Genomic DNA, 15,672 nt, shown 5'->3' with positions numbered 1-15,672 from the left:
AAGTCCATGCCGAACAATTATTTTCCCCTTGTCCCATCTACCTGCACTTAGACCATAACCCTCCATTCCTTTCCCATCCATATACCTATCCAATTTATTTTTGTGATAAAATTGAACCTGCCTCCACCACCTTCACTGGAAACTCATTCCACACTCTCTGAGTAAAGAAGTTCCCCCTCATGTTACCCCTAAACTTCTGTCCCTTAATTCTGAAGTCATGTCCTCTTGTTTGAATCTTCCCTACTCTCAATGGGAAAAGCTTGTCCACGTCAACTATCCCTCTCATCATTTTAAAGACCTCTATCAAGTCCCCCCTTAACCTTCTGCGCTCCAGAGAATAAAGACCTAACTTATTCAACCTTTCTCTGTAACTTAGTTGCTGAAACCCAGGCAACATTCTAGTAAATCTCCTCTGTACTCTCTCTATTTTGTTGACATCCTTCCGATAATTAGGCAACCTGGTGGATAATTAGCATTCACTGTTGGAACATTTACTAACTTGAGGATATATGTGCCTATAATAAGGTCAGGTCGGGGGGAGTTCCTCCCGCCACAGGTACCATGAAATCCCGTGCTACTTGCTCCATGGTGGATAGTCGGCGACTAAACCGTCTCCCCCACCTGGTTTGCCAGATGAGGAGGGAACTGTGGACCCCCAGCAGGACCAAAAACAAGACCTGTCAAAGGGCGGATGAGCTTCTAGCGAGCCAACGGCCATCCATACTTCAGTAGAAGTTGCGATCACTGTCGTACATAGCATTGTAAGGAATGATGATAAAGCACACACACCAAAATCATATACTTCCAACAGCGGAAATCCGCAGGAACTGGAGGACAGAGATGTGTGGTGCGTCCGTCACCGTTCCTGTCAGAAACCAGCACCACTGTGTCGCTAATGTTTTCAACGATAATGAATTAATAATTAGAGTGAGTGTAGATGACATGTGCATGTACCTTTACATCTAGAAGGCCATATACAAGGATGTCCCGGGTCACTTGATCGGGGGTCAGAGCGTCCAGGCGACAAGTGTCACAACGCGGCGATATAGTTGTCGATTGATTCTCCAGGGATCTGACGCCGGCTGAACATTTTAAAACGCTCTAATATGCAGTTAGTGGGGATGTCGCACATCGCGGTAAACTTAGCCATAAGACATACCGGGTCTTGAGCATCTTCACCTGCACCATATACAAACGACTCAGATCATTCCAAGGCATCGGGACCAGCCAGGTTGAGGAGCAGAGAAGCCTGCATTTCAGCGGTGGCAGCAGGATGGGCGATCGTCACGTAGTGCTGGAAATCGCGTCTAAAGACACCCCACCGATGGGCAATGTCCGAGTCGAAGACAAGCACCTCGGGCTTGCGGCAAGAGGTAGCCATGGCATGGGAGATAGAACAAGGGATAGGGAACTGGCTCAAAAGTAAATAAAACCCGACAAACAGGAGGCGCAGAGGTACGATTGTGACACCATGTAAAGAGGAGTCATCAACACACTGTCTTTACTACTATTTATTGATAATACACAAACGTTACTGCCCTAGCTGTACGTGGTCTGTCACAGGAGCTAGAGAGAGATCAATGGGTGGGGAGGTTGCAATTATACTTCTGATATGGGGAGTGGTTAATAGTGGTGAGGTCACTATATTAAAGGTACATGCACATGTCATCTACAGTGAGTGTGAGGCTTATGGAAAAGGATCTGACACACACTAATATAAGTTATTTTGGAGACACAAGGAAGTGCAGATGCTGGAATCGAGCAAAACACTAAGTGCCGGAGTAACTCAGCAGGTCAAACGGCATTTGTGGAGGGAATCAATCGACAACGTTTCAGGTCCAGACTTTTTCAGACTATTGCCTGTCCGTTCCCTCCACAGATGCTAACTGAGCCGCTGAGTCACTCCAGCACTTGGTGCTTGGTTTGATATGTTAATTTACTGCTGAGTAAGATGTCAATTCTTGGAACTCAGTACCTTCTTGAGATAGTGTACATTGTCATTCCTTTTGTTTTAAGAGCTACAGAACAGGACCGAGTAATGGAGCAGTTTCATAGTTGTATACGTTTGACTCTTGTGTTCCTCATCAACAATAACCCTTAGCATTGCTCATAAACTGTGGGATGAAAGACAATCTTATTGCCTATTGCAACACTTAGATTCCTGACAGCAATTGGCCACAGCATTTGGTGCAGTGTTAGAATCATAGGTTCTGTATGTAAATGTATGGAAGGTTAAAATCCCAGCCAAGAAAGATAACTTGGAAATAAAAGGTTTTCCATTGCAATTAATGGATTGCCAGAAAAGAATCACAACTTCTGTACCTGGTGATTGGAGCTGGTGTGTAACTTAAGGAGAGTAGATTGTAACCATTTGGGAAGAAACTTGCGTGGGAATATGGATCCAACAGGGATTCCAACCAGAAATGCAGCATGCGAAAATAGGTGAAGACAAAATAATTAATTTTCATGGAGCATAAAACAAACTGCAGGAAGAAATCAGTGAGGTTAGGCAGCGTCTAATGGACAGTTGACGTTCAAGGTCAAGTGCCTTCATCTGGACTTCTAAGAAATTATTTTGAATGTACTTATTTGCCATTTTATCGGTAGACTTTCAGTGGAATATCTTAACCCAAAGTGGACAGTATCTCCCTGAGGGGAAGCGGGCTGATCTATGGGGGTGCTAATAGGCAAGGGGTCGCAGGGGAGCATCAGAGGTGGATGGGGCATTGAGTGTCAGTACGCATTGAGTGTGTACTTATGGAGTGGTTGCTCTGTCGTGAGCTCCACTGACTGTCTCTCTAAAAGCAGGATCTGCAATCACACATTACAATCGCTTCATTCTTTCAAATCTCTGCTGCAATAGCAGCATTTATTAGTGTTCCCTTTATCGTGTATCTCTACACTGTAGACGGCTCGATTGTAATCACGTATTGTCTTCCTGTTGACTGGTTAGCACGCAGCAAAAGCTTTTCACTGTACCTTGGCACACGTGACAATGAACTAAACTCAAACTCAAGTTCATCAATTTTGTTAAATTAATTAAACTGAAAAGTTGTAGTTGGATTTTGAATAAATGTACAATTAATTGCTGCTGTTTTTAATTTTATTGTGTTATTATCTTCTTTAGTGGGTTATGCAAACTGTTATTCTGAATAGTGCTTATTACAGGGTCAGATTGGGGCACTGGGAAAGAGTTTATTGAGCCCATGGAGCAGTGGCCCCTAAAATTTGGGAATCTGGAAGATACTGTGATACGTCTGAATGAAGACACCAAATGGGAGATATGTTTATTACAGAGAAAGACTTCACAAATAACACAAGATTCATGCATTTTCAGAATTTCAGGTGGCGCTGTGGTAAATTTGCTGCCTTACAGCGCCAGACACCCGGGTTCGATCCACACTATGGGTGTTGTCTGTGTGGAGTCTGTAAGGTCTCCCCATCACTCCAAGAGACATACAGGTTTGTAGGTTAATTGGCTTCTGTCAATTGTAAATTGACCTGATTGTGTAGGATTGGGCTAGCATACGCGGTAACCGCTGGTTGGCACAGACTCGGTGGACTGAAAGGCCTGATTCCACGCTGTATCTCTAAAGTCTATCGTCTAATTGGCAAGTTATATAGTAGAAATGTGTGAGGTGGAGCAATTTTGAGGGAAGAACAACAAAGTCACAAACTCCTTGGAGAAATTGAGTGGAAAGATTTCCTGGTGCTTGCATAGGCCCAGAGAGAGTATCATCTGCATGGTGTCTAAAATTCAATTACATTGATGTTATTATCACTACATTTCAGAAATAGAATATAACTTATAGCCACTGATATATTGTCTGTTTAGCTCAAGCATGGAGAATAAAATGAACAATAAGAGATCTTGGGTTACAGATGCACAAATCATTGAAAGTAACAAGAGCCAAATAAATTAATTAAAAAAAGGCAAATAAAATACTTGGACATTTCTAGAGAGTGTTGGAAAGCTGAGATGTTACATTATATTTGGAAGTTGGCCTATTAGTTTCACTGCTGTCCTACTTAGTTATCACCTTCTCCACAGCCATCAATGGACCATTGTGGGCTCCACCTTTCCTTGACCATCGTTGCTGGGCTTTGACTGTCCCTTTGCATACTTTTCATTCATTTGTTCTTTGTATCTCTTCATATTTAGTTTTAGTTTTAGTATAGAGATACAGCACGGAAACAGGCGCTTCGGCCCACCGGCTCAGCGCTGACCAATGATCCCCACATATTAACACTATCCTACACTATCCTGACAATTTTTACATTTACCAAGCCAATTTGCCTACATACCTGTACGTCTTTGGAGTGTGGGAGGAAACCGAAGATCTTGGAGAAAACCCATGCAGGTCACAGGGAGAACGTACAATCTCCATACAGACAGCACCCGTAGTCAGGATCGAACCCGGTCTCCGGTGCGGCAAGCACCGTAAGGCAGCAACTCTACTGCTGCGTCACTGTGCCACCCATCTTTAGTTGCCATCGCCCCTGGCTCTCAGTGTGAAGAAAGATGCTTCTCCAAAGATGCTGTCTGACTCGCTGAGTTGTTCCAGCTTTTGTGTCTATATTCTGTGTAAATGAGCATCTGCAGTTCTTTCCTCCATATTTAATTAGACACTGTTTAGAGAAATTCTGGTCTCCTTATAGAGACACTCAAGAAAGAACATTGAAGAAATGTAGTGGCTGTGCATTATGCCCGTTAGGGAAGAGCATACAGGCGAACACTGTTTACTCCACAAAGCACGTCTGAGGGAAAACTTGCTGCAGGTTTTTAAGAATTTGGAAGAGTGACCATTAAGAAGATGGACCTGCGAATTCCCTCTTTTGCTGAAGCAAGAGCTTCGAGTGTAGAGATCCAGCATGTAAACAGGCCCTTGCATGGAAACTGATTCCTTGTCAACCATCGATCATCCACACACTAATTCTATGTTATCCTACACGCTGGGGGCACTTTACAGAGACCAATTAACCAACAAACCCGCACGGCTTTAGAATGTGGGAGGACACTGGAGCACCAGGAAGTAACCATGCGGTCACATGGAGAACATGCAAACTCCACACACAGACAGCACCCGAGGTGAGGATCAAACCCTAGTTTCTGCCACTATAGAACAGCAGTTCCACTGTGCCGCCACTGTGTTCCTTCAGAGCTACAAACTGGCAACAGGCAGAACATGAGATGATTTGGCAGCCAGCAATGTAATTTTAAAATTTAGTGTGTCACTTAGAGGAGCTGCTGCCTCACAGCCCCAGTGACTCAGGTTCAATCCTGACCTCTGGCGCTGTCAGTGTGGAGTTTGCACTTTCTTACTATGACTTTAGGTTTCCTTCAAATATGTGTTGATGAGTGGATGAATCTGTCACTTCCAAATATCTCCCTCTCCCCCATGTGTAGATGAGTGGATGAGTTATGAGTTTAGCTTATTGTCAGGTGTACCATGGTACAGTGAGAAGCTTTCGTTGCGTGCTAACCAGTCAGCAGAAAGATAATATATGATTACAATCAAGCCATCCACAGTGTACAGATACATGATAAAAGGACAGGGGTGCGATTCGTCCTTGATTATGCTGGTGGCCTTGCTGAGGCAGCATAGGTGTAAATGGAGTCAATGGAAGGGAAGTTGGTGTGTGTGATGGTTTAGGTGGCATCCACGATTCTCTGCAATATCTTGCGGTCTTAGATGGAGCTGCTCCCAAACCACACTGTGAGGCATCCCGATAAAATGCTTTCTACGGTGCATCTGTAGAAGTTGGTGAGTTCCCAAGCCTTTTAAGGATGAGCGATACAATCTGGGGGAAGTTGATGGGAATGAAGGGAGAATAATATGGGATAAGTAGGGGAAGAGTATAAATGGTTGTTTGGCAGTTGTTGCAGACTTGATATACTGTACCAAACCGCCTATTTCTGTGCATATGACTTTATGGTTAATGCCTTCCTTAATCTTACATGGTTGAACATGTTTTACAGTACTGTAGCTACCCTGCCCAATTACTCTCACCAATGGGTTTTTAAAGGTGATAGGAACGCTGTTTTTATTTTAGTTGCTGGTTATTCCTTCCAATTATTGCAATAAGCTTTCCACGGTTGTTTCAAGTTTCAGAAGTCCACAGAGGAAGTGACCAAGGCTGATGTTACATCAATTTCCAAGGTTTCCATAAAGTATTTGCTACCGGAGATGAGTGCTTTCATAAGCCCTTCCCCTGTATTTCAATCACAGAGGGAGGAAATTTCAAAGCCCATCTGCTGGGAACATTGCTCTCCATTCATAGTCACATAGCATGGAAACAGGCCCTTTGGCCCAACTCGCTCATGTCGACCAGTGTGAAACTAGTGTTTACAAAATTAATGTCCAACGCCGTGCTAGAGTGAACCATTGATGTGTTGACACAGCAACTGCTCCGCCTGGATCAGACCGATGATCGAATCACGACCCGAAATGTCACCTATCCATGTTCTCCAGAGATGCTGCTTGACCTGCTGAGTTACTCCAGCACTTTGTGCCTTTATTGGTTAACCAGCATCTGCAGTTTCATGTTTCTAGATTTTGACTACTCCACTGTGCTGACTGAGTTGGCTGCTTTGTACATGCTTCAAACTTGTGTCATTTTCTGTGCCAAGTTGGTTAGAATCCTCAATGTCCCTCAACATTGGGCACAGCATAGAAGAGGTTTAGAGGGATATGGGCCAAAGACACGTAGGTGGGGCAGCTTGGCCGGCATGGAAAAGTTGGGCCGAGAGGCCTGTTTCTGTGGTATATGATTCACACAGGTTGTCGGGCAGGCTTCTCAATTCACAAAGTATTTCATGGTGTTTACTCATCAGCTTAATGCAATGCTAACAATTTGACATAAAAGCAGAAAATACAACTGAGGAAAGGTCATCAACCTGAAATGTTCACGTGGTTTATCTGACAGCTTGACCAGCTGAGTATGTCCAGCATTCTCCTATTTTTATTCCAGCCTGTTCCGTCAGACTCTATACTGGAGAACCTGTGGGCGATCTCACTGTCTGGTGCTCTGGCAATTGCCTGTCCTCTCGTGGGGTCAGCGCTGATGAAAGATCATCGACCTGGAGCTTCAACTCCATTTTTCTCTGCACAAATGCTTCTTCATCTGCTGTGTATACCAAGCAAATGTTTGCTTTCATTTGAAATATCCAGCATTTACGTTTGGTATGAGCAGTCTGAGGGTTCCTAAACAAATTACTCCAGAAAGTATTTCACCAAGGTTTTTTTGAATTGAGCATCCATCCTTCCTTTTTTAAAGTTTAAAAATGTTTTCATGCATGAACCTTTAGTGATTTTGTATGTGGATGCACAAACTGATCTGTGCTCCAGCAGCTCCTAATCTATTCCTATTTAGAAAGTATTCCAACTTGTTTCTTCTTAAGATCTAAACCAGATGATCTGGGAGACATTGTGAGGTTCAAAATTTAATGCCCATCCCAAATTGTCATTGAGAATGTAAGAAACAAGGAACTGCAGATGCCATTTTACCAAGGAATGACACAAAACGCTGGAGTAACTCAGCAGGTCAGGCAGCATTTCTGGAGAACATGGATAGGTGACGTTTCGGGTCAGGACCCTTCTTCAGACTGATTGCAGTGGGGGGGGGGGGGGGGGGGGGGGGGAAGAAAGTTATAAGGAACTAGACCAAGTGGGACCCGTTGGGTCCCTGTCACAAGGGAGCGCTGGTCCCCGAACGCAATATTCCACCACTCACCCACAGCCCCCAACTATGCAGGCGAGGCTGATGGGTTCCCGTTGTGACACCAAAGATCCCCGTTGTGACACGAGTCATGGCAACCCTTCCCAAATGGGCCTTGTATCCCTCTTCCTGCCCCTATCCTTCTCCAATCCCCTTTATCCCCACCACTCCCTCTCCCTCCTCTTGACCCTCCTACTTCTTTCCCCTCTCCTCCTCCCCCCCCCGTCCACTCCCTCCCTCACCTCTCCCTTCCTCTCCTTTTCCCTACCCTCAGTCACTCCCTCCAGAACCCCTTTTCCCTCCCTCCCCCTTCCCCCCTTGAGGTGGAAGCTGCTGTGTTTTTTAAAACACTTTTTTTTAATGTAAATGAGATCCCATTGTGATGTCATTGTGGGGTGGAACACTGCTGACGGGCAGTTTATGTAAATGAGATTCCATTGTGATGTCAAACATTGCTAACTGCCAGTGCAGATGGAAGAAAAAAATTGTTTTTGTAAAGTTTAAAATGTGAATAACGTAAGATACACCATAAATCTGAACAAAACTTGATAGATCACAGACCAATGGTGAGTAAGGTGGGCCAACAATTGTAGTGCTATCGTGTACCATTTTGGCGTAATTTCAGGATCACACTTTGGACAGACACACACACAGACATAGAAACAAACAAGATGAGGGGGGGGGGGGGGGGGGGGGGGGAGGAGAGGGGGGGGGATAGGAAAGGGGGGGAGGGGGGGAGAGGGAAAGGGGGGGGGGGGAGAACCTAAAAAACATTTTAGAACCAAAAAAGACACATCTGCAAGCATTGTAGAACCAAAAGAGACACTTTTTGCAAACATTTTAGAACCAATAAACACTTTTTACAAACATTTTAGAACCAATAGACACATTCAGCAAGTGTTTTAGAACCACTAAGGACACTTACATTTGAGTAGACATGTGTTCAGTGTTATTCATAGCTCAGAGAAACATGACCCTCTGCCTTCCTCCAGCTTGCAGACACTGATTGAGGCACACCACTTCCTGGTTTTATAGTCCCTCCCCACTGCCGCCAGCAGGGGCAGCAGAGAGAATGGGGAATTTTGTAAAATCATTAATATCGCAGTCATTTTTCATCGACGGGAATAATCCTCGGCACACATACGGCGGAGGGAGGCTCTGAGCAAGGTGGCCAAAAACGACGGCCATAGGTGGCGGCGTTCTCACTGAAATCGCAGCACAGATGGCCAAAACCGGTCAAGAACAGACTTTTAGTAATATAAGATAGATAGATAGATGGGGGGGTGGGGTGTGGGAAAAGAAAGCCCTCTAAAAACTAAACTAGTAAGGGAAGAATCAGGAACTGAGAGACGTAACTGGACAAATAGTACAGAATGACAGATGTAAAGATTATGAGATACCTGACGTATCAATGCCATGCGATCTGAGATTCTATAAATACCCCATTGCTCAACTTATAACTTAAATCTTTATGTCAAATACAATCAGTAATAGTGACAGCCCACTGTTTCGGGATATATGTATTACTTTTTGAAATCCTCATCGATTTTGGCCACAAGTAAATTGTTGTTTAACTTTCAGTCCTGGAGTAGCTTTATAATGCCAAGGAAATACAAGAATCTTTCTCAATCCAAGATGGAGAATCAATAAATATTAATGAAATCTTCAAAAGAATTTGATAAAAATGATAACGGAGTTAATTAAATGATGTCAGAACCCATCATATTTCACCATTTTGAGACAGAGAGCTGGCTGGTATAATTTGTACTGCGGGCATTTTTTAAAGATTACTAAAATATCTATTTTCAGGGTTTTTTTCAGATGAAAGTGTTATATTTTGATATTACGGTGACAATAAGTGATAGGTATGAATATTCCTTGAGGATTTTAGTGCTCATGAGAAATTCTGCAAATTAATCCTTTCTCAGAATGTCAAAAAAGAATGTTAAAAATATATTGCAAGTTTATTATCTGGTACAGATTAGAGCTACAACATCGAAGCCTTGGTTGAACAGTCCAGGTTCAAATTGGCAATGGTATGTCAACTAATGTGATCTGTAGATGTTCTTAATCTAAGATATGAAGCACATTGATTGATAGTCTGAAGGAGGGTTCCAGCCCAAAACATCGTCGATCCATGTTCTCCAGAGATGCTGTCTGACTTACTGTGTTACTGTCCCTTTTTGTAAACCAGCATCTACAGTTCCTTATTTCTACATTGATTGATTGAAAGATGCAGCATGAAAACAAGCCCTTTGGTCCACTGAGTCCACACTGGCCATTGATCACACGTTCACACTAGTCCTATTATGCTATCCCACTTTCACATCCACTCCTTACACATTCGAGGCTATTTACAGAGGCCAATTAACCTACATACCCATACATCTTTGGGATGTGGGAGGAAACCAGAGGAGAGGTAAATGGATGACAGGTTCAGATGGATATGGGCCAAACACAGGCAGGTGGGACTAGTGCAGATGGGACATGTTGGTTGGTTGGTGTGGGGAAAGTTAGGCTAAAGAGCCTGTTTCCATGCTGTTTGACCCAACGCCTATGCGATCACTGAGAGAACACAGACAGCCACACGGACTCCACACAGACAGCCAGTGAATGCCTCTTTGTAGGGTATGTTGAACAATCCCTGTTCCAGGCCCTACACTGGCCCTATCTCCGAACTCTATCTCCGTTACATTGATAACTGCATCGGTGCTACCTCCAGCACCCATGCATAACTCATGGACTTCATCAACATCACCACCAATTTTTCATCCTGCGCTCAAATTTACTTGGAGCATCTCCGACACCTCCCTCCCCTTTCTTGATCTCACTATCCTCATCACAGGAAATAGACTATTGACTGAGGTCAATTACAAACCCACTGACAACTATCTCGGTTGCAGGTATGGGAACAACTGTTGGTGTAGCCCAGGCAATTAGCTGCAGTGCATTTTGTAGATAGTATATATGCAGCACTTTGACTCAGTGTTGGGGGGAATGGTAAGATGTGTAGGATGTTGATGGGGTGTTAACGAAGTGGGCTGATTAATCCTTGATGACATTGTGTTTCTTCAGAGTTGTTGGTGCTGTGTTCAACCTGACAATCCATCACACTCCTTATGGTTGCCCGACAACCTCCAAGTAGGCTCTGAAGCATATTGACTCAGTGACATTATTTATGACCGCACAGCTATTGTCCATTTATTTGTCTGTTTGTTTGCAAGACAGCAACTCTACTGCTGCGCCTCTGTGCCGCCCCATTTGATATCAAATGGCTTATCATTTGCTCATGCTTGGTCAATTAGAAATGTTATAGTAACACATGACATGCAGGCCCTTTTTAGTAATTAACTTTCTTTTGCCCTATGGAGATTGGATCTGACCCAGTTGTAGGATACGTTTGAAAAGCATGATGTGCCTACTGAAAGATTTTTAATTATGTAGTATTTGTGCCGAAAAAGTTAATTATCGGTCTGTCAAAATCTAATTTCAGTTATTACAGATTCTAAATTATATATCAGCCTTGCATGCGAGATGCAGTGAGTGTACTGTCAGTGAAATCATTGCTGGAATGGAAACGGTAGCGGTATCTGTGGTTTGAGGATCAGCTGGTTCTTGTTGTGTCTGTGTGCTGCTTGCCGATCGTGGCATGTAATCAATGCGCCGTAACTAGCCCGAGACTACCTCAAGCTAAATGCCGAGAAATACCACCCATTTGTGTCCAAATTCTATGGCGTTAGTGATGGCACCAATGTGGGCAGGTGCCATTTGCAGCTTTACCAAGATACATTGAATGTTTTGACTGCAAATCACCACTTTTGTTGTTGATGCAATTCAGCTGTACTACTTTGTAGTCTTGTTTGTGATTTAAAGGCACATTGCTGACTAGTACATTCAGAACACACACCAGTGCTGCTCAAGGTCCAACCTAAGTCCATTATTTCTGCTGAAAACCCAGTGAGTAACTTTTCCTGTATTTAGCAGGTTAAATGCTCTTAAAGTGAAGGCCTCAGTCTTCACATGGATTGGAATTACACTCGACTGGGAAAAATCTAAATGGTGATGAATGGCCATGTCTAATGGGTCACCAAGACCAAGAGAAGCACATGTCCCCATCAAAGAACCTAATGATAGAAGATAGACACAAAGTGCTGGAGTAACTCAGCCGGTCAGGCAGCATCTCTGGAGAAAAGGAATAGATGATGTTTCAGGTCGGATCCCTTCTACAGATGCGTTTGTCCCAAAATATCACCTATTGCTTTCCTCCAGAGATGCTGCCCGACCCGCTGAGTTACTCTAGCATTTTTTTGTCTATCTTCAGTGTAAACCAGCATCTGCAGTTTCATCCTACACGAGATAGAAGAACATGGACCAGCAATTTCCTTTGTTCAAATATTGTCTCCATTTCGAGAGATTTATGGTGATAATTGTTCCTAGATTACACACCTAGGAACTGTGCCGCACGTACATTAAATAACCAAGTGAGCTACAATTATCAATGAATAATAATTGCTTATACCACAACACAATGCTATAATGGGATCTAATTTCCTTCATGTGCTTTGCAGAACAGAGCCAGTCAATGTCCACAAGAGATTTCTTTCTCTGGTTTCCGATGGTCATGGTGGTATATTTTGACATTTTTGCTTTTGCAAGTCACGTCATATCTCTGAGAGAAGATCTGGAATTAATCGCCTTAGAAAACTCAAAATACCAATTAAATAAATTCAAGCAAATCTAATTCAAAATTAGTGGTTTTGGAAAAATAAAAATAAAAATGACTTTTCGCGGTGGTAGAAGTTATCAGCAAATATCATTAAACTCTATTCAGCACTGGAATTTATATAAATTTCACCGGCTATTCCTCCTTCTCCCCACTACCATCGAGAAGACATTACACTTGCTTGAAAGCACGCACCACCAGACTCAGGAACAACTTCTTCCCCTCTGTTGTCAAGCTTCCAAACAGTCCTTCCACAAACTAGGGTGCGGTACAATTCTCCTCTACCTCATTGCGGAAATATTGTTCTTAGCATTGTAGAGCAACAGTTCCAGAGACAAAGAACTATATTATTCACTCTGTATCTTTCCTTTTGGTCTACCTATTGAACTTAAATTTGATTTGATTGTATTTTGGCACAGTGGTGCAGTAGTAGATTTGCTGCCTTACAGCAACAGATACTCAGATTCGATCCTGACTACAGGTGCTGTCAATAAGGGGTTTGTACGTTTTCCCTGTGGTACAGGTGTGTATTGTAAATTGACCCTAGTGTGTGGAATAGTGCTAATATACGGGGTGATCGCTGGTCAGCGGGGACTGGGTGGGCCGAAGGGCCTGTTCACTGTATCTCTAAAGCAGTAGTTCCCAAACTTTTTTTGGCCATGCCCCACCTAATCACCTCTAAAATCCTGATGCCCCTCCCCCCCATGTGGTGATATATAATTCTTATCATTTAAAAAGTGAACTTCTAAATCCAATTCAATAAATAAGGTTCTCCCATGACCTCGCGCGCTTCGTGCGACGTGCATGAAGAGCGATGGCGTGGTGATTATGTAATAACTACACAATAAAGACCTTTTTTACCCCCAAAAAAATATTTACTCAAAATAACACCTGAAACATAAACTACATATGTTTTACCTGATGGAAAATCCAAAAAAATAAAAATAGAAAATTTGGACCCAGACCTCCTCAGTCACGCTCAATTGCCCCCCTTAAAAATCAAATTGCCCCCCTGTGGGGCGTACGCCCCATGTTGGGAACCACTGCTCTAAAGTCTATTTATACATAGCATTATTTGATTACATAGAGTGCAAAACAAAGATTTTCACTGTGCCTTGGTATACATGACAGTGATAAAGCTAAAATCGTTTGTGCTTTGTCTTTCAGATTGTTCCACAGTTACCATGTGCAAAGGCACTCTACAACTATGAGGGCAAGGAACCTGGGGATCTCAGGTTCTGCAAAGGTGACCTCATCATTCTGCGACGGAAGGTGGATGAGAACTGGTACCACGGCGAGCTGAATGGTACCCATGGCTTCTTCCCAGCGAGTTACATTCAGTGCATCAAGCCACTTCCACAGCCACCTCCTCAGGGCAAAGCACTTTATGACTTTGAAGTAAAAGATAAAGACCAAGATAAAGACTGTTTGACTTTCTCAAAGGTAAAACTGTTGTTTAACAGATGAGCAAAATATTTGTTTCTAACTTGGAAACATTTTACTTTTATCGAGCGGACCTGATGGGGTTCTGTTCATCTTCAGCTTCCAGTATTTTGGGGAGTGTAAGGCACAAACATTTGTAGCAATGTGGTTGACACGGTGGCGCAGCAGTAGAGTTGCTGCCTCACAATGCCAGAGACCTGGGTTCAATCCTAACCACGGGTGCTGTCTGTATGGAGTTTGTACGTTTCCCTTATGACAGTGTGGGCTTTCCCCAGGAGCTCGGTGGGCCGAAGGATCCTTTTCCACACTCCACCTCTAAACTAAACTAAACAAAATAGTATTGTATTCTTTCTGCAGGTGTTTGGATTTCTTCAAAAGCTAACTAAAGTGCTTTCTCTCCTGTGTTTTACAGAAACAGTTAAACAAAAAATAACCATGAATCAGTTGGTGGTGATTTTCATACAGAGCTACATCTTCTAGTGGGTGGCGAGTCTATGGAGTTCTCTACCTCAGGAAATGGAGGCTAGAGGATTGGGGATATTTAAAGAGAATAGTTTCATAGTCATACAGCGTGGAAACAGGCCCTTCGGCCCAACCTGCCCACTCCAACCAACATGCTCCGTCTACACTAGTCATACCTACCTGCATTGAGCCCATATTTCTCTAAACCTATCCTATCCATGTACCTGTCTAATTCTTTCTTAAACGTTGCGATGGTCCCAACCTCAACTACCTCCTCCGGCAGCTCATTCCATACACTCCCTCAGGTCACTATGAAATCGCCCCCCCCCCCCCCCCCCCCCCCCCCCCCCCCCTCAAACTTATGTCCTCTGGTTCTTGATTCCCGTACGTTTGGGAAGAGAATCTGTGCGTTTGCCTGATCAATTCCTCTCATGATTTTGAAGGGCGGCATGGTGGCACAGCGGTAGTGTGCTGCCTTATGGTGCTTACAGAGCCAGAGACCTGAATTTGATCCCGACCACGGGTGGCGTCTGTACGGAGTTCTCCCTGTGACTGCGCGGGTTTTCTCCAAGATCCTTGGTTTCCTCCCACACTCCAAAGACACGCAGGTTTGTGGGTTGATTGGCCTGGTATAAAAGTAAAATTGTCCCTAGTGTGTGTAGGATAGTGTTATTGTGTGGGGATCACTGGTCAGTGCAGACTCAGTGGGCTGAAGGGCCTGTTTTCATACTATATCTCTAAACTGAACAAAACCTCTGTAAGATCACCCCTCATCCTTCTACTATCCAAGGAATAGTGTACTCGCCTGCCCCTAGTTTGCTCAACCTCTCCCTATAGCTCAGGCCCTCGGGTCCTGGCAACATCCTCGTAAATCTTCTTTGCACCCTTTCCAGCTTGACAACATCAATTGCCAACATAGTGGTGGAGGTTGTTTTTCTTATTGGAAGTATGTAACCAGTGGCGTACCACAGGGATGTGCCTGGACCCTTGTTCTTTGCCATGTTAAAAAAATCTGTGGTGTGAACATCATTGGGAGTACAGCAGCAAATCTCAAGTGGAGTACGAGACCTACTCCAGCCTAATGTAAAAAAAACCAATCCTAGTTCAGTTTAGTTTAATTAGTTCAGTTTATCGCCATGTGTACCAATCTATGGACTTTACTGGACTTTATCTTGTACTAAATGATATTCCCTTTATCCTGTATCGATACACTGTCGACGTCTAGATTGTAATCATAAATAGTCTTTCCGCTGACTGGATAGCACACAACCAAGAGGCTTTTCACTGTACCACGGTACACGTGACAATTAACAACAAAACTAAAC

The 15,672-nt window shown here is 43.5% G+C and overlaps 1 protein-coding gene across 1 annotated transcript in view; it reads left to right on the top strand.

The window, feature by feature from the left end:
• Nucleotides 1-15,672, top strand: part of LOC129698154 (E3 ubiquitin-protein ligase SH3RF3-like) — a 279,328-nt gene that overhangs the window by 189,687 nt on the left and 73,969 nt on the right. Inside the window, exon 2 of the mRNA XM_055637083.1 lies at nt 13,610-13,885. Coding sequence (XP_055493058.1) covers nt 13,610-13,885 — 276 coding nt within the window. The remainder of the gene's footprint in view (nt 1-13,609; nt 13,886-15,672) is intronic.

The sequence above is a fragment of the Leucoraja erinacea genome, chromosome 6 (assembly GCF_028641065.1).
Source record: "Leucoraja erinacea ecotype New England chromosome 6, Leri_hhj_1, whole genome shotgun sequence".
In the NCBI taxonomy this organism is placed as follows: domain Eukaryota; kingdom Metazoa; phylum Chordata; class Chondrichthyes; order Rajiformes; family Rajidae; genus Leucoraja; species Leucoraja erinaceus.
Note: the sequence above shows the minus strand (reverse complement) of the source record. Positions and strands in the feature narration are given on the sequence as shown.